General features: G+C 36.5%; 1 protein-coding gene across 5 annotated transcripts in view; it reads left to right on the plus strand.

The window, feature by feature from the left end:
- PIKFYVE (phosphoinositide kinase, FYVE-type zinc finger containing) overlaps positions 1–24777 on the plus strand; it is an 83275-nt gene that overhangs the window by 15595 nt on the left and 42903 nt on the right. For 3 of the 5 annotated variants that reach the window (XM_025441486.3, XM_025441487.3, XM_035710975.2), the window contains 8 exons: positions 512–719; positions 2768–2857; positions 12842–12980; positions 14516–14673; positions 15911–16022; positions 16959–17106; positions 17634–17801; positions 23475–23534. In XM_025441486.3, the coding sequence (XP_025297271.3) occupies positions 512–719; positions 2768–2857; positions 12842–12980; positions 14516–14673; positions 15911–16022; positions 16959–17106; positions 17634–17801; positions 23475–23534 (1083 nt within the window). Of the gene's footprint in view, positions 1–511; positions 720–2767; positions 2858–12841; positions 12981–14515; positions 14674–15910; positions 16023–16958; positions 17107–17633; positions 17813–23474; positions 23535–24777 lie in introns of those variants that run through there. The other 2 variants (XM_035710976.2, XM_035710977.2) reach the window with 2 other exon arrangements.

Below are 24777 nucleotides of genomic sequence, written 5' to 3' on the forward strand. Positions count from 1 at the left end.
GAACCTTGAAAAATGCTTTTATTTTTTTAAAAAACAGTCTTAAACAGAGTTTGCTGGTATCATTGGGTGCTAGTTTCTTAACTCATTAATAAATATTTGAGGTGGGATCCCTGGGTGGCTCAGTGGTTTCGCGCCTGCCTTCGGCCTGGGGTGTGATTCTGGAGTCCCGGGATCGAGTCCCGCGTCGGGCTCCCTGCGTGGAGCCTGCTTCTCCCTCTGCCTCTCTCTCTCTGGTCTCTCATGAATACATAAATAAAATCTTTAAAAAAAAAAAAATAAATATTTGAGGTAATTTGAATGCCTGGATGAATTTATCATAATAATGGTTTTTAAAATACATAAATGAACCAGTAAAATTGTTTTGCATTTTGAAAACATTGTTTTTGGTAGTCTTGACTTGAAAACGTTTTCCGTTACTTGAAAAACTATTAACCCAAGGATTTAATGTGTTCTGTTAGGTAACCTATTATCATTTTTTAAGTTAATTTTCTTGTTTTGTTTTCCATCCTAGGGGACCTCCGAGCTTGTACATACTGTAGAAAAATAGCCTTAAGTTATGCTCACTCCACAGACAGTAATTCCATTGGGGAAGACTTGAATGCTCTCTCAGATTCCGCATCCTCTGTATCTGTACTTGATCCAGGTGAACCTCGAACACCTGTCGGAAGCAGAAAAGCCAGCCGCAACATATTTCTAGAGGATGATTTTGCCTGGCAAAGGTAATATCACTTAAAGACAATTTCATTTATATTTGAGAAATACAGATAGTCTTGTGACCCATGAGTGGCTTCAGTTAATATTTATCTTCTTTGAATTATTTCCTATGAATTCCCCTCCTTTTTTTTTTTATTTTTAAATTTTTATTTATTTATGATAGTCACAGAGAGAGAGAGAGAGAGAGAGAGAGAGGCAGAGACACAGGCAGAGGGAGAGGGAGAAGCAGGCTCCATGCACCAGGAGCCCAACGTGGGATTCGATCCCGGGTCTCCAGGATCGCGCCCTGGGCCAAAGGCAGGCGCTAAACCGCTGCGCCACCCCGGGTTCCCTCCCCTCCTTTTCCTTTGGCTTGCTTCCAGAAGGATCACAGAATGTTTACAGATAGTGATTATACTGACTAATTAGAATGTAAGATCTACGATTAGAGAGACTTCTATTATTATTGTTCACTGTTCTACCCACTGGCAACAGAGTGTATGGCATATATATGCTCTGGATAATGTTTGTTGAATAGGCAACAAAAGTGATTGAGATTAATAATTTCTAAGGTAGCCTTTTTAGAGAAAGAAAATGCTCATAAACTTTGTATTCATATTGTTTGTAAATGAAATTAGATTTTTTCTTCCCTAAGTAACATTTTTTTTCCTTCTAAGGATCATGTTTTTCTGTAGGTCTAAATATGTATACTGCCTGCTGGTGAAGGATTTTACTGACTCTTGCAAGTTACATGGAAGTGTTTGAATTACGGTCCTAGATTTATCAGTTTCTGATTGTTTTCTTTTTCTAGCTAAGTTATATTCTTCTAAATAATACTAAATCTGGCCATATCAAAGAGCATAGAGTTTTAATTAACCTCGTTCCAATAAGTTACTTTATCGATCACCCCTTAAAGGTGTGACGAATTAATAGGTAACCAACGAATTTAAACAGAAGTCAAGAATGAATTATAGCTACAGTCTACATATATGACTCTCAGGGACATAATGTGGAACAGAAAAGAAAGGTGTGTGTACGTATATTACATACCTATATATACACGTTTGTGTACATATGTTATATACACACACACACACACACACACAGTGATTACTTATGAAGTTAAAAAGTACACAAAATAAACCCACTGTCCATATACAGATGTGCTAAACTTAAAGGAAAGGAAGAGAATGATAAATATAAAATTGCCAGTAGTAGTTTCCTTGAGGGCTCAGAGTGGAATAGGATTGGGTAGGGGAATACAGGCATTTCAGAGTCATTGCTAATGGTACATTGGTATTTGTGGCATCATGATTCTTTATATATTATGTATATTTTAAAAATTTTAAAAATTGATTCTACATTTAATAGAGCAATAAAAAAGTATAGGGATTCTCACCTCTTTCTTACTTTAGCTAGTAATGCCTTTTAGGTGTACCTGGCCTTGTGTGAGTCCATAATTGGCAAATTTCCTCTAATAAACTAGATTTGAAAGCTTTCTGAGAGATGTCAAAGATAGAATAATTTTAGTTCTGTGCTAATTGTTTCATGTTCATTTTCTTTTAGTTATCATTATCTCTGGGTAGGCATAGCTTTCTTCTTTTGAACAGATGTAGAAGCTGAGGTTTAGAGGAATTAACTAATAGACCTGAGGTCATACAGCTAGTGAGAGAAAGGGAGAGCCTGTACTTGAACCAAAGTCTGACTCTGCAGTGCTATTCCAGTGGGCTATGTGAACTGAAAATAAAATACTTGAATTCAGAACTTCCTCCCCAAATCCTCCCAATTCTGTGTATATTATGGATGAATGAGCTCTGTAAGTACCGATCCAACCAATGTTATTATTTTAAGAGCGTATCATATACTTAATAAACTACCAGTTTTTTGGCAGTTGATGTAGTTAATATAAAAACCATAGTTTCTACCTTAATTAAAAGAAGAAAACAAAACTGACCCATAATCTCATTATTGCAGGGGAAAACAATCAGCTTTTAAATGTTAAAGCGCTTCATTGAAATTGGATTTACTTGTTCCTGTCCCAAATTATCTCAGTATTTTTCTTCTTTCTTTGTAGTTTGATTCATCCAGACTCCTCAAATACTCCTCTTTCAACAAGACTTGTATCTGTTCAAGAGGATGCTGGGAAATCTCCTGCTCGAAATAGGTAAACTGCCAAATGAAATCTTGGTATTCTGTATTTGATTTTTCTTTCTTTCATGGTAATGAGAAGAGCAAACAGATAAAAATGGGGTAGTATTATTATACTTTCTTAGCTCCAAAAGCTGAATTAAACTATGTTTTGCCTTTTTGCTAGTCAGCTCTGGCTTGCATTCCTTCAGTATCTCTTTTTCAGTGTTTTCCACTGGCTTCAGGTCTCTGCTGGCTTCAGAGGAAGCCTACAGTCTTATTTTCTATTATATAGCGAAGAGAGGAGTTAAATGGGCACTTCCTCAGTTCTTACCACCACTTACCAACTTAATAACATTTAGAGTGCATCAGTTTTCTTTTTTTCTGCCTCTTATCCAAGCTAATTTTCCGTTTGTATTATGGATCCCATCTCTTCTCATTTTTTATTAATTATCCTATTGATGTTTGTACCTTCTACCTCCCCTTGCTGACTCCTTATGGTTGTCATTTAAGCAAACTTAGATCACCTCTTAAAAACAACAACAAAAAAAAAATAAAAAAAAAAAAAATAAAAAAAAAAATAAAAAAAAAACAACAACAAAAAAATTTCTCCTTTGTGATTCATCTATTTACCTATATTCTCAATTATTTCTTTTCTTCTTAGTCAAGAAGAAATAATTGCCCATAATCATTCTATACCTGCACACTTCCTCCTCCTTTTTCAGCTTCCTAGATCTTACTGATATCCACACCTCTTCACTGAACAGTGAAGTTTACAAGTTTAAGTGGTGAATAAGTAGCTATTAATCTGGAGAACTAGACATTTGAATGACCTTGGTTTAACATACTTTCAATTTGTTCTTCTTCCAAGTATTAAGTACCTAGAAACCAGGTACGTGTAATAGAGCGGTGAATCAAACAAACATTTAATGCACAAAAAAGCAATAAGGTATAGGGGTAGAGATTGGCATTTTAAATAGTGTAATCAGAAAAGATCTCACTGGGAAGATGACATTTGAGCAAAAACCTGAGGATGTGAGGGAATGAGCCATGTGGACATTTTGTAGAAGAGTGTACCAAGAAAACAGGAAATAGCAAATTCCTAGAAGAAACAAAGCTGTCAAAGAATAACAAGAGGCCCTCTGTACCTGGAGTAGAGTGTTCTTACAGTTAATTGTAGGACTTGGCCATTTACTCTGGGTGACCTGGGAAGCTACTAGAAAGTTCAAGTGTGTAAAAAACTTCTAAAATTATTTTGAAAAAATTTCAAATTTGCAAAAAATTGCAAGAATAATGAATTTTAATATATTCTTTTTTTTCAAATTTTTATTTATTTATGATAGTCACACACAGAGAGAGAGAGAGGGGCAGAGACATAGGCAGAGGGAGAAGCAGGTTCCATGCACCGGGAGCCCGACGTGGGATTCGATCCCAGGTCTCCAGGATCGCGCCCTGGGCCAAAGGCAGGCACCAAACCGCTGCGCCACCCAGGGATCCCAATTCTTTATTAAGGTTCATTAATTTACATTTTCCCATGTGCTCTGTTACTAATTATATACTTTTTTTTTTTTTTTCTGAATCATTTGAGAATAAGTTACATCAGGATCTTTTGCTTTTTTAAAAATAAACCTCATTTTTTAGAGCAGTTTTAGGCTCACAGCAAAATGGAGTGGAAAGTACAGAGAATTCCTTTGTACCCCCCACCCCCTAACCTCATAACCTCCCCCATGATCAGTATCCTGCACTAGAGTGATATGTACAGTTGGTGAGCAACTGTAGCGTATTATTACCCTGCATTGAAATATTATCACCCAAAGTCCATAATTTAGGGTTCACTCTTGGTGATGCACTTTTGGTGGTTGGGACAGATGTATAATGATATGTATTCAGTATTGCAGCACAGCACACTGTAGTTTCACTGCCTTAAGAATTCTCTGAGATGAGGAGTCCAAGATGGTAGAGGAGTAGGAGACCTTAGTTTCATCTGGTCCCAGGAATTCAGCTAGTTAGCTATTAAGTCCTTGTGAACCAACTGTGAACTCAACCGGAGATCTAAGAAAAGAATAGCTGCAACTCTACAATGGAAGAGTGACCACTTTTCTACAAGGTAGGAGGCGCAAGAGGAGCTAATCCGAGAGGATATATGGGAAGATAAACCTCACGGGAAGAGCCTCTGTCAGCTGGCTGCCGGCAAGTGATAGAGCAGCCGAGTGCAAAGTTGGTACTATAAGAAGTCTGCTCTGGTGAGGGACGTTCCAGGCGGCGAAGCAGGGCAGCATCCTGCGTGGGACAGTGTGGTGTCAGGATCCTTGGGTTCACAGGAGGACTGGGGGTGCCCAACTGGCAGAGTTCCTAGGCATTGGAGCAGGGAAGCTGGCTGCAGTCAGCAAGCCCACGAGTGGGCTCTCAGCTGGGGGATGCCATAACCCGCAGAGAGCGGCGCAGTCTGCGTGACTGCTCTCTGAGCAGGGGCCCAGCGAGGAGCAGAACCAGCAGATGCCCCCTTCCTCGCCCCTCGAGACATGCGTGTGTGCCGCCGGAGGCTGCAGGGTTCGGAGACTTGAAGTGGGGTCGCATGCCTGAGCTAGAAAGGCCCAGTCACAGGCTGGGTAAGCACGAGAGCAGACCCAGGGAGACAGGAGGGATTGACTGCTTTTCCCTGAGGGTGCACTGAGGAGTGGAGCCTTGAGCTTTTGGCTCTGGGGCCGGAGATTGGGGGGAGGCTGCTATTTTCACTCTCATCGCCTAAAGCAGCAGCACAGAAAGGCTTCAGGGAACAAAAGCCACCTAGAGCAATCCTGAGCAGACTGGTTAGCCTGGCCCTCAGGCAAGGGCAGTGCAGTTCCACCGGTGTCAAAGATGCTTGAGAAGTAGTGCAGCAGTCCCCTCCCCGAGATTATCAGCGAGAACATCCAGTCAAGACCAGGTCTACTGAACATTGAGAACCGTAAAACTCAGGTGCCAGGGGAATATAGCATGTAGAATTTATGGTTTTGTGGTGTTCCCCCTCGTGCCCCCCTGATTCTCTAGTCTTTATTTTAAAGATTTATGTATTTATTTATTTTTTCATGATAGACATAGAGAGAGAGAGACAGAGACACAGGCACACAGGAAGAGGGAGAAGCAGGCTCCGTGCTCGGAGCCCAATGAAGGACTCGATCCCAGGACTCCAGGATCGCGCCCTGGGCCAAAGGCAGGCGCCAAACCACTGAGCCACCCAGGGATCCCCTCTAGTCTTTAATTTTAATTATTTTTTTCTTCCCTTTTTCTACCAATTTCTTACTTTATCAACTCTATTTTTAAATCTTTTTTTTTTTTTTTTTAAGATTTTATTTACTTGTTTGAGAGAGCACACGAGCATTCACACAAGCAGGGGGAGACGCAGAGGAAGAGGCAGATGCAGGCTCCCCACTGTAGGGAGCCTGATGGTGGGCTTGATCCCAGGACCCTGAGATCATACCCCGACCCAAAGGCAGATGCTTAACTCACCCATCCAGGGGCTCCATTTTTTAAAAACCTTTTTTAATTTTCATTTTTACAGTTACATTACCTTTCATTGTATTTAATTTTATCTTGTATACATAAAAGTTTTTCTTTCTTTACAATTTTGGGATGCAGTTGCTTCTAAATCACCAGAATATACCCAGAATGTAGTGTATGGCTCTCTTCTCTTTACCTGTCTAATCATATTCGTTTTTGTTGTTTTGTTTTTTCTTCTTTCTTTTTTGGTTTTTCTATTTTGTTAAGTCTTTTTTAGTTTTCATCTTTACAGTTATATTCTATCCTTTCAATGTATTTAATTTTATTTTTGTATATATATATTTTTCTTTCCTTAAAATTTTGAGGTGTAGTTTCTTCAAACCAACAAAAATACATTCAGCATATAGTGTATTGCTCTGTTCTGTTTACCTTTCTGTTTATATTCCTTCTTCTTTTTTTTCTTTTTCCCTGTCTTTTAATTTTCATTTTTATAGTTACATTCTATCTTTAATTTGTACTTAATTTTTTTTTTTTTTTTTTGGCACATATGAGTTTTTCTTTGGTTATAGTTTTGGGATTTTGTTTTCTAACAAATGGACCAAAATACACACAGGATCCAGTGTACTGCTCCATTCTGTCACCTATTTGATTATATTTTCTCTCTCTGTGTTTTTGTTTTTGAGTCTTTTTTATTTAGTGTGTATTTCTTTGGGGTCTTTGCTGCCATTTTAGTATTTTGATTCCTCGTCAACTCTTCTCTGGATAGAATGACAAGATGGAGAAACTTACTTCAAAAAAAAGAACAAGAGGCCTGGGGACCTAATCAGTATGGATATAAGTAAGATGTTGGAATTAGAGTTCAGAATGATTATAAAGATGCTTGTGGGTCTTGAGAAAAGCATAGAAGACTCCAGAGAATCCCTTTCTGGGGAAATAAAAACTAAAATTTAATGAAGTTGAAATAAAAAAGGCTATTAATGAGATGCAATAAAAAATGGAGGCTCTAATTGCTAAGATAAATGAGGTAGAAGAGAGAATTAGTGACCTAGAAGACAAAATGATAGAGAATAAAGCTGAGAAGAAGAGAGATAAACAAGTACTGGATCACCAGGGAAAGATTTGAGAGAGAAGTGATACTATAAAGCAAAACAATAATTAGAATAATTGGGATCCCAGAAGAAGAGGAAAGGGGGGTGTGCAGAAGGTATATCAGAGCAAATTAAATCAGAGAATTTCTCTAATCTGGGGAAAGAAATAGACATCCAAGTCCAGGAGGCACAGATCCCAGCTCAAAATCAATAAAAATAGGTCAACACCCTGACATATCATGGTGAAACTTACAAATTTCAGAGACAAAAAGAAAATCCTGAAAGCAGCTGGGTACAAGAGGTCTGTAATGTAAAATGGTAGAAACGTTAGACTGGCAGCAGATCTAGTCACAGAAACCTGGCAGGCCAAAAGGACTGGCATGATATATTCAGGGTGCTAAGTGAGAAAAATATAGAGCAAAGAATACTTTATACAGCTACGATCTCATTCAGAACAGGAGGAGAGATAAAAAGTTTCCAGGACAAATAGAAACTAAAAGAATTTGTGATCACTAAAACAACCCTAATAATAATACAAGAAATATTAAAAGGGATCCTCTAAGCGAAGAGAAAGCCCAAAAGTAATGTAGACCAGAAAGGAATAGGGACAATATACAGAAACAGTGACTATAGGTAATACAATGGCACTAAATTTATGTCTTTTAGTAGTTACCCTGAATGTAAATGGGCTGAATGCCCTTAATCAAAAGACACAGGTTATCAGATTGGATAAAAAAGCAAGACCCATTGATATGCTGTCTGCAGGACATCATTTTAGACCTGACACAACCAGACTGAAAGTGAGGGGGTGGAAAACCATTTATCATGCTAATGGACATCAGAAGAAAGCTGAGGTTGTGATCCTTGTATCATACAAAGTAGATTTTAAACCAGACTGTAATAAGACATGAGGAAGGATACTATATCATAATTAAAGGGTCTATCCAGCAAGAAGATCTAACAGTTGTACATATTTATGCCCCTAACATGGGAGCAGCCAGTTACATAAGCCAATTAATAACAAAATTAAAGAGACACATTGAGAATAACAGTAGGGGACTTTTAATACCCCACTCACTGCAATGAACAGATCTTCTAAGCAGAAGATCAACAAGGAAACAAGTTCTTTGAATGACACTCTGGACCAGATGGACTTTGCAAATATATTCAGAACATTCCACCCTAAAACAACATAATACACATTCTTCTCGAGTACACATAGAACATTCTCCACAAGAGACCACAAACTGGATTATAAGTCATATGTCAATCAGTACCAAAAGATTGGGATCATTCACTGTATATTTTCAGACTACAATGCTTTGAAACTGGAACTCAATCACAAGAGAAAATTTGGAAAGAATCCAAATACATGGAGGTTAAAGAGCATCCTACTAAAAAATGAATGGATCAACCAGGAAATTAAAGAATAATTTAAAAAATTCATGGAAACGAATGAAAATGAAAGCACAACTCTTCAAAAACTTTGGGGTGGAGCAAAAGTGGTCCTAAGAGGGAAGTATACAGCAATACAAGTCTTTCTCAAGAAACGAGAAAGGTCTTAAATACACAACCTAACCTTACACTTAAAAGAGCTGGAGAAAGAACGGCAAATAAAGGCTACCCCCAGCAGGAGAAGCGAAATAATAAAGACTAGAGCAGAAATAAATGAAATAGATGCCAGAAGAACAGTCGAACAGATCAACGAAAATAAGAGCATGTTCTTTGAAAGAATAACATCAATAAACCCCTGGCTAGACTTATCAAGAAGAAAAGAGAAAGGACCCAAATAAATAAAATCATGACTGAAAGAGAGACCACAACCAACACTGAAGAAATACAATTACAAGAACATATGCGCAACTAGATGCCAACAGATTAGACAATCTGGAAGAAATGGATGCATTCCTGGAGACATACAAACTACCAAAAATGAAACAAGAAGAAATAGAAAATCTGAGTAGACCCATAACCAGCAAGGAAATTGAAGCAGTTATCAAAAACCTCCCAACAAACAAGAGTCCAGGGCCAGATGGCTTCCAGGGGAATTTTACCAAACATTTAAAGAAGAATTAATACTTATTTGTCTGAAGCTGTTTCAAAAATTGAAATGAAAAAACTTCCGAACTCATTCTGTGTGACCAGCATTACCTTAATCCCAAACCAGACAATCACCTCACCAAAAATGAGAATTACAGACCAATATTCCTGACGAACATGGATGAAAAAAATTCTCTCCACATGAGAATATATGATTGTCTTTCTGATTGACTTATTTCTCTTAGCATAATATCTTCTAATTCCACCCATGTCATTGCAAATGGCTAGATTTCATTTTTAGTCAAAATGAAATTTAGTGTATGTATATGTATGTGTATACATATTTGTTTTTGTATATATATATATTTGTATACCACATGCTCTTTATCCATTCATCTGTCAGTGGACATCTGGGCTTTTTTCATAGTTTGGCTATTATGGTCACTGCTGCTATAAACACTGGCGTGCAGGGGTCCCTTCGGATTACTACTTTTCTCATGTAGAATTTAAGAAACAAAATAGGATCATAGGGAAAGAGAAGAAAAAGTAAAACAAGATGAAATCAGAAGTATAAACCATAAGAGACCCTTAATCATAGGAAACAAACTGAGGGTTGCTGGGAGGGAGGAGGGTAGGGGATGGGGTAATTGGGTGATGCACATTAAGGAGGGAATGTAATGAGGTGATGTAAGGAGCACTTGGTATATATGAGACCTGATGAATCACTGACCTCTGCCTCTGAAACCAGTAACACATTATATGTTACTTAGTTGAATTTAAAGAAAATAAACAGAACAAAATTCTCTGTGCTCTGAAGCTTCTGCGGCTCAGTAGGTTAAGCGTCTGACTCTTGATTTCGGGTCAGGTCGTGAGCTCAGGGTGTGGGATCTCTCCTCAGTGTGAAGTCTGCTTACCCCTCTCCCCACTCGTGTTCTCTTACAAACAAACAAACAAACAAATAAATAAAATCTTTAAAAAGGAAATTCTCTGTATTCTCCTTTTTTCATTTCTCCCTCCTCCTCAACCCACGGCAACCACTGATCTTTTTATGGTCTCCATAGTTTTTCCTAATCTAGAATGTCATATAGTTAGCCTCATCCAGTATGTAGCCCTTTCACATTGGTTTCCTTCACTTAGTAATATTCATTTAACTTTTCTTCATATCTTCTCATCGCTCGATAACACAGTTCAGCATCCATTATCTGGATATAGCACAGTTTATCCACTTACCTGCTGAAAAATATCTTGGTTATTTCCAAGTTTTGACAAGATGAATAAGGCTACAGTAAACATTTGTGTGCAGGCTTTCATGTGGTCATGTTTTCAGTTCATCTGGATCAATACCAAGGAGTATGATTGTTGGACTACTTGTTAAAGAGTATGATTAGTTTCATAAGAAATAGCCAAACTTGTCTTCCAAAGCGGCTGCACCAGTTTGGATTCCCAAGATAGAAGAAGGGTTGGAGATGGGAGTTGTGCTGTAGTGAAGGGGGGACTGCAGCAAGGGAGTGTGGAGTTAGGGCAGTTTTTTTTTAATTTATTTTTTATTCATAGAGATGCAGAGAGAGAGAGAGAGAGCGAGAGAGAGGCAGAGGGAGAAGCAGGCTCCATGTAGAGAGCCTGATGTGGGACTTGATCCAGGGTCTCCAGGATCACGCCCTGAGCTGCAGGCGGCACTAAACCACTGCACCACCGGGGCTGCCCAGTTAGGGCAGTTTTTAAAAAGATGGGATGAATTGCAGTATTTCTGTTGGCAGTATACAAATGGAGAAGTAGCTGTGCTAATTTACAGTGGAATTCCATGCGATTTGAATTAATGCTAAGATTGATGTAAATCTTTGGGAAAGATATAATTTAGTACTATCTCTAAATAAAACTTCAGCCAGCATTCTTACAGTTAGGCTACTTATTATTTGACAGTATATTTGACTAATTTTCTTTTGTTCTTGTTACTTCTGTAGCAGAATATGTGCAGGGATAGTTAGAATGTTAGAGAAGCAGAACACATGGATAATAACGTTCATTGGAAAAGACATTTTAATTAATGGAATAAGACATCTAGTGGTGACATTTCACTAAAAGAATTGTGCCAAGAAATAAATGTTTATTTGAAAAATCTTGTTTATTTGATATCAATGGTTTCTCATAAGCTGTTAAGAATAACTTTTTATAAACTTGTTAGAAACCTGTGAATAATTTCTTACATTTTTTTTTTTTTTAAAGATTTACTTATTTGGGGAGGGGAGGGAGTGAGAGTGAATCCTCAAATATACTACCTATAGAGTGTGGATCCTGTAGCAAGTCCAAACCAAGAGTTGGACGCTCAACCGACTTAGCTATCTAAGTGCCCCCAAATTATTTTAAAAGTATCTTTATCTTCATGCTGGGGAGAGCATAGTTTTTCATTTGACACCTGGTTTTGATTGTCAGCCTTGTTATTATTAGTTGAGTTACCTTAGACAAATTACTTAATCTCTGATTCTTGACTTCTTTATCTGTAGAATGGATTTAGTAGTACCTATTCCATAGTATGCTGTGAGAATTAAATGTGTTTGGTGTCTAACTCATTGTAGATACTTCTGCCTTTTTATCCTTTATTTGGAAGCTAAAATTTGGTTTCATTTTTTTTCTAACTAGAAGCTAACTAAAATTTCTAGCTACAATTTTTTAATAAATAAAAGCTTGCTTGATGCTATAGACATTCCACTTACCATTTATCTGGTAACTTTGCCAAGAGGCAAAATTGAGGATATTATATAAGTGATAATATAACGAGAGGAAACACATTTTCACTCATTCTTTTATTGATCAAATTCAAAATATAATTGAGGACAACAATGCAGTTTTAAGAAAGGAATTATTTTTTCATTTGCTTAATTGGGGTTCAAAGTTAATGTTTTTTCTTGTTAGAACATTACAGATGTTCATCTAAAGACATTCTTAGTTCATTGGTTATGCAAAAACTATTTGGCCTGTGGGCCATAGTTTCCTGTTCCTGATCTGCAAGACTATTTCTGCATTTAGTCTATGATTCTTCATATTTGTCAGTTAAAAAAAAAACACTAGCCTTCAGCATTTTAACAAGAAGAGTTTGTGTCTTTTTCCTTTGAAATATTAATGATCAATTAACTATATCATTGCGTTCCTATCTTTTTCCATAGCGACTTTGCTTTACACTTATTCTGAAATAGTTTTAGACTAACAAAGAAGTTGGACAATTTAGTATCGAGAATTTCTGGATACTCTTTTAATTTCTCCCAATGGTGATATCATACATATAACCATCATAACTACATTTAAAAGTACCCTTAATGTTGGCGAGTAATAAGCATTAATTTAAAAATGAATTTTTGCTATAATTTTATTAATGAAGAGTTTACAACTGTGTTTTCACTTTTTGTTTTTATTTCCAGATCAGCCAGCATTACTAACCTGTCACTGGATCGATCTGGTTCTCCCATGGTATCTTCTTATGAGACATCTGTCAGTCCCCAGGCTAACCGAACATATGTTAGGACAGAGACCACTGAGGATGAACGCAAAATTCTTCTGGTACTGGTCCAGTATCTTTGCTATTTTTGAGCATAAAGATTATGTATCTCACTGATTTTTCTTTTTAAGAAACCTACAAATAGCTAGTTAGCATATAAATTAATAAAGGAAATAATTAGCTTAAGTTTTTATTAGGACCACCTAAGAAAGTGGTCAAGCATTCCATGCTCTTATAATGCATTAATATTTTCTTCATCTTTTTCATCTGGTAAGATAAGAATTCAGGTGCTTACATAGTAAGAGAGCTGAACTTTTAGGTCCCAGAGTGCTTTTAAATTTTGAAACACGCACATGGAATGCTTTGTATACCTTTACTACTGTATGTTTATATGAGATAATAATCAGTTTTTATTGAATTTATCTTTTGTAAAATACTGTGTTTAATCCTGAAAGTGACTCCAAAGAGATGGAAAATGGCTTCTTTCCTCAAGCTTAAAATTTAAAAGGTAGAAATAAGGCTGATGGGCATATCCTTAATAGTAAAAAAGTAATACTTTATTAATAGGAAATAGATCATTAGTGGTGAGGGCATCAGGAAAGGCTTTAAACTGAAAGCTTGGCTTGGACCTGGAAGATGGATTTGGGCAGGCAGTGAGGAAAACAAATCTTATTTAAAGGTATGACAAGGTATAGAGGTGAAAATATGCATGACATATTCAATGGACCAAAGTAGGATTTATTAGTTAGGAGATGTTGGGAGAGTGATTAAGTTGGCGTGTATGAGCAGTGAGAATGGAAGTTACTTGGGGTTACCTGGTGGAACATGGTGATTTCAGCCTTTACAAGTTTAGATTTGAACCCATAGGTGCTGAGCAATGTTGGAAGTTTTTTTGAGCAGGGAGTGATTCACTGAAGGCCTTTCTTTAGGAAGATTCGCCTGGCAGTTGGTTACAGGTGAGAGGAGTGAGAAGCTGCTGGAGTGAAGGCTACAAGAAATCAATTGGTGTGATTGACTGTTCTGCCCTTTCTCTTGCCCTGTTTCCAAAGAGGAGGAGATTTTGCAATTTTGTATTGCAATTTTGTATTTCAATAACTAGGAGACTGATCATATATGCCATTGAGTGAAAAAATTATTTGGGATCTTTTTTTTTCTTAAAGATTTTATTTATTTATTTATTTATTTATTTATTTATTTATTTGTTTGTTTATTTATTTATTTGAGAGAGAGAACAAGAATAAGCAGTGGGTGGGGGTGGGGGCAGAGGGTGGAGCAGGCTCCCTTTGGGAGCCTGACATGGGGCTTGATCCCAGGACCCTGAGATCATAACCTGAGCTGAAGGCAACCACCCAACCAGCCAAGCCACCGAGGTGCCCTGGGATAGTTGGTTTTTAAGAGAAAAAGTTACATTTGGGATTAGATGAGCTAAGTTCAAGCTGTTCCCCATGGACATGTCCTTTCTATTAAATGGTGTGAGTTGGCTCTGACAAATCTGAATTGAATTTCCTTTTATGCATTTAAAAATCACAGGAAAGAAGCTGCAAAGGTATATAGCATCTTTCTCAAGAGTAATTATTTGCTTATAATGTGATTTCAGGACAGCGTTCAGTTAAAGGACCTGTGGAAGAAAATCTGCCATCACAGTAGTGGAATGGAATTTCAGGATCACCGTTACTGGCTGAGAACACATCCCAACTGCATTGTGGGAAAAGAATTAGTTAACTGGTTAATCCGAAATGGACACATTGCCACAAGGTAATGTGATTGTAAGAAACATTTTTCAATATTATTAATTACTTTATTTTTAATGAGGCCATAATGTTACAGATATAAGGGGAGCAAATTTTGTAAATGGGATGCTGTTTGTTTCCTGCATTGGTGCTTGGGTGCTAATGACTCACCCCTCCTCCCTTCTGGGTTTTAACCAGTAGTGAATAGATGCAAGGAGCAAATGGGGTCACAGTTTACCTTACTTATTAAAAGCATAAGTGTGTAGTAGTTCCCCAACACAAAGTTCTCCGATTAAGCAGGATTGGGGAATGTACCTAGATATTAAGACCACAGTGGATTCTCCGCTACAGGTTCCTAATCTGGACATTGCAACCTGTCCAATGAAATTGAGTTCATAAGTTACACTTGGAGTGTCGTAACTCGCCTCAGGAATCATTTATGAGAAAGAGACAGACAGGTCCTATTGCCTTTCAAGGCAGCATGTCTCTGAGTTATTCTATTGATTAGATTAGCTACTCCTTTCCTGGAAGAAATGAGTATGTAAAAAGAGAGAGTAAAAGCTTTAGCAGTGAAGCCCTGGGGTCTAGTTTTGGCTATTTCTTTTTAGTTTTATGCTTTTACTGAAGTTATTTAATCTCTTTGAGCCTTGGAACTCTCAAATCCAATGTGAGGAGAATATATGGTCCTGTGAAGAAGCTGTGAGAATGAAAATGAAATAATATGGGCTAAAGTGTTTTATAAATTGTGAAGTGCCTTATAAGTTCAATGTGTAAAGTATCTATTTCATGTTTATATGTTTAAGTGTATATATATATATATATGTATATATACACAGTCTGTTATATACATGTATTAAGTTTTATGTATATGCACATGCATATATAAATATTTTTGTAATATTTGGTATTGTCTTCTTACTGAGATAGTAAGCTCCTTGAGGGCAGGAACCATGCTAGTGTCACCATTTTGTTTTACTCTAGTGAGGACAGGGGTATGCTGCATTCAGCACTTGATACGTGTGTGTCGTAAGTCAAATTCAGTTTTGGTAGGACTGCCTTACCAGCAGGTTCTCTTTGACTCTGTATCTGGGAAAATCTTTAAATTTAGCTTCAAGTCTTGCTTGTTTTGCCCAGTACCTATTCACGGACCATTTGTAATTCCAGCTGTAAATAGAACGGAAAAAAATTCAGTTTCTCTCTCATCTTGTACCTGGGAAATTACTCTGACTTTTAAGTCTTTATTTTCATTGGTCTTAATTCAGAGCACAAGCTATAGCAATCGGACAAGCGATGGTTGATGGACGTTGGCTGGATTGTGTCAGTCATCATGACCAGCTTTTCAGAGATGAGTACGCGCTGTACAGACCACTGCAGGTACTTTTCCACGTCACCGCTCCCGAGAGTATGGGTGGCTTATATGAAGTCTTTCTTCATCGGTGGGAATAAAGAGTAGTTGAATTAGCCAGAGATACATTTTCCTAACACGTTTTCCCTGTTGTTTGAAAGTTAAAAACATTTTTTACTTGGTAGGTAGGAGTGATGAAAAACCTATTGGAACTGGACACTTTTCAGTTGCTTGGCCTCATGGGGTTATAGTTGCTTGTCATTTACCTTTAATGGTTTTCAGTTTCACTGTGTCCGTGTTTTCAGGACCAGGAGAGAGTATGCATAACAAAATGATGGAAAAAATTTAGTATCACCAAGGTGGTAGATTTTGATACATTAGCGGTTTTAAATTGTATAGCAGGGGTAGAACAAGGGATATGTATTTATCTTTTTACTTTAATTAGGGAAGTGGAAATTATTTAAAATAGAACTTTTTTTTTTTTTTTAAAAGATAAGCTTTCACTTTTGGTTTATGTTAATTTGATACAGTGTTTAGGAATACCTTTGTGAACTAAAATTGGAAACTCGAAGGTTAGAAAAGACAAATGACCAAAAAGACTGGTGTGGTGGTGTTAAAATTTTAATAGTTGTTTTCCAGAATATGTCGTAGCTTTGGCAGAGGATTAGAATAAATTCTAAACCAGGTTCATTCTCAGGACTGAAAAGGATGAAACACTGTAAAATCCATATATTATGTTTTGCTCAGAATAAGCTGCCTAAACCTACTGATGAATGACACTTAATGATTTTCAGAGTGGAATTGTCAGCATTAATGCTGGCTTACAACTTAATCTCTATTAATTTGCTTATTTTTATGTAAATTTATTTAGTGGTTAGCGTTGTAGAAGTATTGGGCTGGAGTTTTTTGTAGTGTGACAGACTCACCCGGTTGCCATTGAAGTTGAATTACTTGGATCTTTCCAGAGTACAGAATTTTCTGAGACCCCTTCTCCAGACAGTGACTCAGTGAACTCCGTGGAAGGACACTCTGAGCCATCCTGGTTTAAAGACATAAAGTTTGATGACAGTGACACAGAACAGATAGCTGAAGAAGGTGACGATAATTTGACGAGTGAGTGTAAACTTTCTAACATTTTAGTTTTTATGACTCATTACTGTGTATATGTGATGATATGGGTGTTTTGTTTTAGTTGAAACAGTTCTGTTTTAAGTTGTATAGCACCATCTAAATGTAAACATCCGATAGCCATCCTTGTTCTAGATACAGTATTTTCTTAAGAAACCAACTTGTTAGGCTACTGGCGTTTTCAGATTTTGCCATAGTCTCTAGTTTGCAGCAGCTTAAAAATAACTCTGAGCTAATATCGCAGCAGACAACTTTCTCACCTCTTCACTATGATACCAGACTCTCTCTCTGCAGAACCTCCAATATATTTCTCCATCTTAAAAACTCCTATTTAATGTGTCCAAATTCTATGAAGTCTCCACAGAAGTACATGAAAATACTGTATCCATTTTGGTATTGCACATTGGGCTTGTATATTAAAAGAACATTTTTCTCCTTTCCTCCGATACCCTGGTGAAACCCATTTTTACCCGCCTCCTCTCCCTATATCTCTTTCCCCCCGACACTAAAAGACTCTGCCAGTCCTAGCAAGCGCACATCAGTCAGCAGTTTCCAGTCCACAGTGGACAGTGACTCAGCCGCTTCCATCAGCCTGAACGTGGAGCTGGACAACGTGAACTTCCATATCAAGAAGCCCTCCAAGTACCCACATGTGCCCCCTCACCCTGCTGACCAAAAAGGTAGGAGGTAGTTCCCGTCTGGAATCCAGCAACAGGCTGGAGAGCTGGGCCCCAGGATCTCAGGCAGCCTGTCCTCCTGGCTTCCTCTGTCCCATGTGGCGGAGGGGCTTGGGTGTTGGGTTCTGTTCCACCCTTTCTCAGCTTCCCCACACCTCCTCCGCAGACTTTTTTTGGTTGATTCCTTGGATTTCTCGTTTTCTCCCTCAGTACCACCACACCCAATTTAAAGCTTTACTTGTACAAATCTTTAAAAAGAATGACCTCTTTATCAGGAACTACTACCACTGCTCTTCCCTTGGCATAATGTGCAACTTCCAAGGTGGCATTTCTTTGCATTTATAACATGGATGTTCTGCTCTATTCATTTCTCTTTCTTTAACATTTTAAAGCCTATTTGCTTCTGCTATTAACCAGTAACATAGTATTTCACTAAATCTTCTCAGGTGCTTAAACTGTATTGGGAAAATACACGGTCCAAAACCTCTTTCTACTATAATTTAATGTGCTTCTTATGGAAAGAACAGATGGAAGATTCAAATTTCTGTCCTGATATCATTGTATTTTTTCCATGGTTTCTAACCATGATGAAGCTTCTCACGGATGTTTGTCTGCAGGGAAGGATCATGTTGATCGTACTCTCACGTGTACTCCTAGGCCACACAGTAGTTGTTTTCCTTTGTCAATAAAATATCATTCTTGTGTCCACCTCAACAACAAAAAAAGAGCTTGTGATGATGTATATGCCATATTTATAAAAAAAGTCTTTCTGAGTAATACAAAGTGAATTTGTTATAGCTGTTATATAGTTGTCTTATTTGAGGGTTTATTCTGCTGACTCAAAAATAATAATGGCCATATTCAAAAGACATTCGGTATAAAAGGAAAAATAAATCATTGCTAAAATCTAATCTAGTAGTACATAAAAAATGAAATATTTTTAAAAAACGGATGTGTCGAGATTCACTTCATTGGATATAATTAAAAGCCAAATTCAATTTTAGCCCTAAAGAGGTATTATGTAAAAGTAAATAAATAAATAAATAAATACCTACATAAGTAATTGTGAGATTTCATTATGTTGTAGTAACTACTAAAATATCATTATAAAGATGAAACAACTTATTCCATGATTTCACCTGGAACTTGAATTTTTAACATTTAGCTCTCTAAAGTTGGTTTGTTTCCTTAGATTGGAAATGCTGTCTAATTCCTTGCTACTTACTATTTTTGCATCTAAAAATATGGTCAGGAAAGAGAAGCTTTTGAATCTAAACATCTATGTTAAAATAATTGGAAACAAATTCTGTGACTAATTTCTGATGATTGTCAATATTAACCATTATCTTCAAGATGTGGTAAGAAAGCTTTAAGGGTTACAGTAATGGGAAAAAAGAAGAGGGGCAAACCATAAAATAGACTTACCTATCTATAGAGAACAATCTGAAGGTTGATGGAGGGAAGGTGGGCAGGGGGATGGGCTAATGGGTGATGGGTATTAGGGAAGGCACTTGTGATGAGCATTGAAGTTTATATGTAAGTGATGAATCACTAAATTCTGCTGAAATTAATATTGTACTATATGTTAACTAAATGGAATTTAAATAAGAAATTGAAACAATAGCAAGTTATAGTAATAAAAAGGTATATTTTATTAAAAACTAGAAATTTAGAGAGGATGTGGTAAAAGAGGAGACTTGACTAGCATTAAACATGAGTAAGATACATATCTTTGTGGGAATTCTCAAAATAAATCGTAAACATGGTGGAAAACTTTTGAGTGAGTATGAAAGGACAGTGGAGTAGACATGACACTTGGATGAGATGAACTGTGGTTCCCCTGGAGCATACTGGGTGATGCTTTTGTAATAGAAATGACAGATGTGGGTCCAGATTGCACTGGTGGATGGAGTAAATGCCAGTGATGTCTCCGAAAAGATTTTGAAAATTGTGATACAAAGAAAGGACACTACTATGGGGAAGTTGATACAATATTAATTGAAGCTTCTCCCCCTCGCCCCCATCATGATAATTTTATCAGGAAAAAACACATATGGTTAAAAGGAAAGTCAAGTCCAAGATAATGAAGATAGAGAATGCCTGGTTATTTCAAATAAGTCTTTTGCCAGATTCAGGCAAAATATATATCAGGTTATTAAAAGAATTTAGAGCTGTGATCATGGGGCCAGGGTTTGTTATCTTTGAAGAATTAGGGAGAAAAGGAGGTTCAGATGATTCTAGTGACAGAGGCATTAAAATTTTGTAAAAAAAAAAGTTTTTGATTTGACGTTGGAAGTTGACAATATTGTAGAAAAAATTAATGAAGAGGATGTACTGTATTATTTAGAAAAGGGGTTGGTTGGTGCCTGGGCACCAGTGTTGGTTAACTAAAATAAACAACAATCTCATTTCCTTCTTTTATGGTGGTGTGAGATTGTTAGCTCAGAAGACTGTGGTAGATACTGTTGTCTTTTATGTTTATAAGACATTTAACGATCTCAGTAACCTTGTGGACAGAGGACAGTTTCACATTTGAAATATGTTAAAGGGGGAGTTACAGGCAGTAGTTATATTTACCTTTTAAAAGCACACGTTCTGGAGTCTCTATGAGTCTCTATATAAAAAGCACACATTAAAGAGATTAGTGTGTTTGGCAGTTGTAAGAACTTAGTAATGTCACTATTAATAGAACACATGGATTTGTACTTTGTATAATGATTGTGCCAAATATTGAAAGAGTAACCTGATAGCAAAAGGAGAGGGATGCTCACAGGTTATGCTATAGGGCTGTCTTTATTCCATGTAGCTCAGCAAGTTTTTGGTCAGTACTTTTAATGTTTTCCAGATTCACAAATCATTCAAGTATGGAAAGAATAACATGTTGGATAGCAGAATGGAATCTAAAGATCTTTATTTTCTTAAGCAGTAGACTGAGACCAATAGGATGAAACTTAACACATTTAAATATAAAAGAAAGTAATTAGGCTTACAAAGTTTACTATTAGTACTCTGGAGAAAACTGTTCTTGATAGTTGATCTGATGTTGCCTGAGAGAAATTGTTTATTTAGTGTATGGCTGAAGGAAAAGCTAGGTTCAGGAGTTAGCAGGAGTGAGCTTTTGCTGCTGTGTCCTGGAGGTGTTCAGGTGGTATCTGAATGTCCACCTTTCAGAGTCATTGAGGACTGATGCCTACATTGGATAAAAGGTTAAGTAGACTTGGTGACTTCTAAGTTTCCTTTTAACTCTGAATCTGAAATGAGAAATCTAGATCTAGAATTTTAAAAGAATTATAAGAAATGTAAGGAATCCTTTAGCCTATTCAGTAAGGATATAATGGAGAACATTCCAACATCAGAAAGGGGGTAATTATTAAGGTCATGTGCAACTAGGAGTCTAAAATTTGAGGACTTTTAAATCCTTTAATAAAAGTTTCTGGCTTTCACAGTTCCATCCTGTTAGTTTTTAGCATACTAACAAGAATTGTTCTTTTTCTATTTTTGTGAAGTTGAGTACAATAATTTTTTATTTTTTATATTTTTTATTTTTATTTTTTGCTTTGTAGTTAAGATTAACACCAATTACCAGAAAGTAAAGATCGTCACAGTGAAGTGTAGTAAGGTGAAAGAATAATACACTCGTCTGTCTCCGTTTTTCCATCCTCTTAAAATATAAATGGGAATGGGTGATTTTTATTTTTTCATTGAAGTTAAAGGATATTTGTTAAATATTTTCTTAGGAATAATTCATTATCTTCCAAGGCTGAGGAAATTTGGATTTCTAAAATTGACATATCTGTACTTAAAAAATACCTGGTATTTTTTTATCTTATGTAAGCAAACCTCTCATTTTCATAAACTTGTAAAGCTGGAACAGTGCGATCTTGCTTGTTTAGTTTTTCACTATTGGTAAAGCTTGGGGAGTTGTACAGTTAAAATATACTTTGTTATGTGTTGCAAGCCAGATTCTGAACCAGTCTTGACAAGTTAGTGAATTGAACCTAGAGAAGTGAAAATCATAGCTTCTATGAGCCTCTAGATCTAACTTCCCATTTATAGGAAAATCTATAGAAGCAAGTTAAACAGCACCATGAGGAAACAGTCTGGTCAAGTGTAGAATATGGGACATTCCACAGGACATGTGCCCTGAGTTCTTTCAAAATTCAATATCATGACAAAGTAAAAAGGTTGGGGGTTTTCTTTGGACTAAAAGAGAATGAAGGAAATGTAGCATATGAACCTTACTAGATCCAGGTTTGAGGCAAAAAATTTATTAAAGCATTTTGGGGACAGATAAATTTGGAGAATGTGCCTTAATTTCATATTAAAACACTGTCAATTTTTTTTTAAAAGACGTCAATTTTCTTAAGTATGTAAATGATATTTTGGCTATAGAGAAGAATGCCCTTATTTTTAAGAAATGTATACTAAAGTATTGGTGGTCAAGTGTTATGATGTGTATAGCTTCATATGGTTAGGGAAAAATACATACATGTAGATAGGAATCAGATGCTGATTGTTAACAATTGTTGAATCTAGGTGAAGGGTATACAGTATTTTCTGTATGTTTGAAAATCATCATCTCATATATACGTATATACATATATATACTTAATCTTTAGTATGAAAAGTAAAGCTTGAAAGCCAATATATTAGTTGAACAAACAGGTTGGCATTGCTTATTTCTGTGTCGGAGGTGTAGAAATAAAGTATATAATGTTTTTATTTGTCCACATACTTAATTTATTGTATTCGGCATGGTACACTTTGAATTTTCAATGTAAAACTTTTTCTCTGCTTTCTTGTTGAAAGAATGAGCATATTGGCTTATAAACATAGCAGCTTCTGAAGCTCATTTGCTATAAGTGAAGTCTACTTGGAAAGAATTTTGTGGAGAACCTTTATTTTGAAAGGCTTAAAATACACTGTGGTTTAGTTTGCATAGTAGAAAGAACTTTACTGAGCTATGCTTGGTCACGGACGCAAAAAAAAGTTCATGGGGAAGTAAAGAATAAGTTTCACTTGTAAGAAAAATCATATTCTAAAGTTCTAAAAGAACACTACAAGTGTTCAGTTATGGCAACTATTTGCCAGTGTTCAGTTAGAATTTTGAAAAACTGAAACCCGAATTTGAAAGCTCTTAAACCCTGATGATTTAACTCATTCCTTGCCAATGTCACTTTTGTATTATTTATGCTTTGTAACACGTAGCCTAGAATTTGAAAAACAAAAACAAAAACAGAACCTTTTATTGTTTTGAGTGTCTTCTCTGTCTATGAACTCTTTTGTACATAGAGTGATTATTTGTGAAATCATACAGTTATACATGAGAAAAAATAGTGTAACTTTTTAGGCTTGTCATACCTAAATTACTGAAGATTTCAATTTTCATAAACTGGCTCAGCCTTATAAAGGGAAAAGCAATCTGTTAAAGATTATCTGGCATTACTGCTTCAAGGTTCTGTTGAGTTATTATTCAAGTCTCTTAAATGTAGCAAGAAGTGTGTGGAATAAGGATAAAGATACATTTTAGCCTAAAGCTTTCTTGAATTGGTGGGGCAGAGTTGGGTTTAGTATGAGTAATACTTTGTGTGTAGGTGTGTTCTCTGTATAATTACGCGGCGTGTTATAGTCATAAGTCTCCTTTTCTTCCTCCTCTGCTCTCTCCCTGGTATGCAGAATATTTGATTTCTGACAATGGAGGACAACAACTCTCAATAAGTGACGCCTTCATCAAAGGTAATTTTATCAAAAGCTGTACATGGGATAGTGGGTCTAATTTGTGAGGATGTACTTGGGTCCTAGCACATTGATTGGCACAGAGTACGTACTGAAAATAAATATTACTTTAGTGCTATGGCAGCACAGGTTTTAATATGCATGGTAACTCTGAGAATGTTGGGAATTAAAAATATAAACTTGGACTAGGTTTGAGAGAAGACATCTGATCTGAAAAGAAGTTGTTTAAAAGCTTTTAAATAGAATTTGAATTTTATTCTTTTAAAGGCATAGTTTATGCTTTCCGAATCATGAATATAATATTAAGTGTTGATACACATATCATCAAGGATTCTCAAACTTGTCAAAAAGCCCCCAGGGAGATTTCATCCTCAGTCTCATCCATTTGAGGATGCTGCTTGTCCTGTGGAATTGGGAAGAGACATGGGGAGAAGAGATAAAGAACTGACTCTGCTGATCAATTTCTTGGGGACGAAAGGCAGTATAGAAGAAGACAGCCTTCTCTTATACCTTCCCTACTTATCCTACTGTGGGGTAAAGACGTAATTAGATCGTAACACTCCACAGCTCAGACCTTAGATAAGTTCTCATAATTTAGCAGTATTGCTGAATTCACCACTGAACATCTGGTTCAACTAGAAGTTTATAGGCCAGCTGTTTACATAATTAAAATGTACGGTTTTTGTACCTCACATACTGTGGACACATGTTTTACTTTGTAATGCTAGACAGCTTGAAAGTCTTTTGGTTGGTTGGTTTGCTTTAAGAGGGGGAAGGATTAGAGAATTTTTGTAAGCATTTCCCACCTCTTTCCGTTTATTCAATCACATTTTTCAGTGATTGTATAGTGAGCATCCTTTTTGCAAAACTTTTAATACAATCTACTTTTTGTCTAAATCCATGTTCATTCTTTTTGAAAAAGATTTTACGTAAATTATTTATCGTGTTTTAATAATTTTACAGTTCACTTTTGTAAAAGCTGTGCTTAAAAAAAAGGCCTTTGTTCTAATATCAAGAAAGAAACACTATAAAAAATTGTCTGAATATATTGTCTACACTGGCCTATATTCGTTCAGATATGTGAGAGCTGAGCTTTTCTCTTTAAAGTTCAGCACCCACACTATCATATGTTCTTCTGCTGGCATTCAGAGTTCTGTTGAATGCAGCTTTTAGTTTGTGATTTTACAGGGAAAGGCATTCCCCCGCCCCTTTTTTAATGTCTCCAGTGAAATGAAAGGACTGT

This window comes from Canis lupus, chromosome 37 (assembly GCF_003254725.2).
Source record: "Canis lupus dingo isolate Sandy chromosome 37, ASM325472v2, whole genome shotgun sequence".
Classification (NCBI taxonomy): domain Eukaryota; kingdom Metazoa; phylum Chordata; class Mammalia; order Carnivora; family Canidae; genus Canis; species Canis lupus.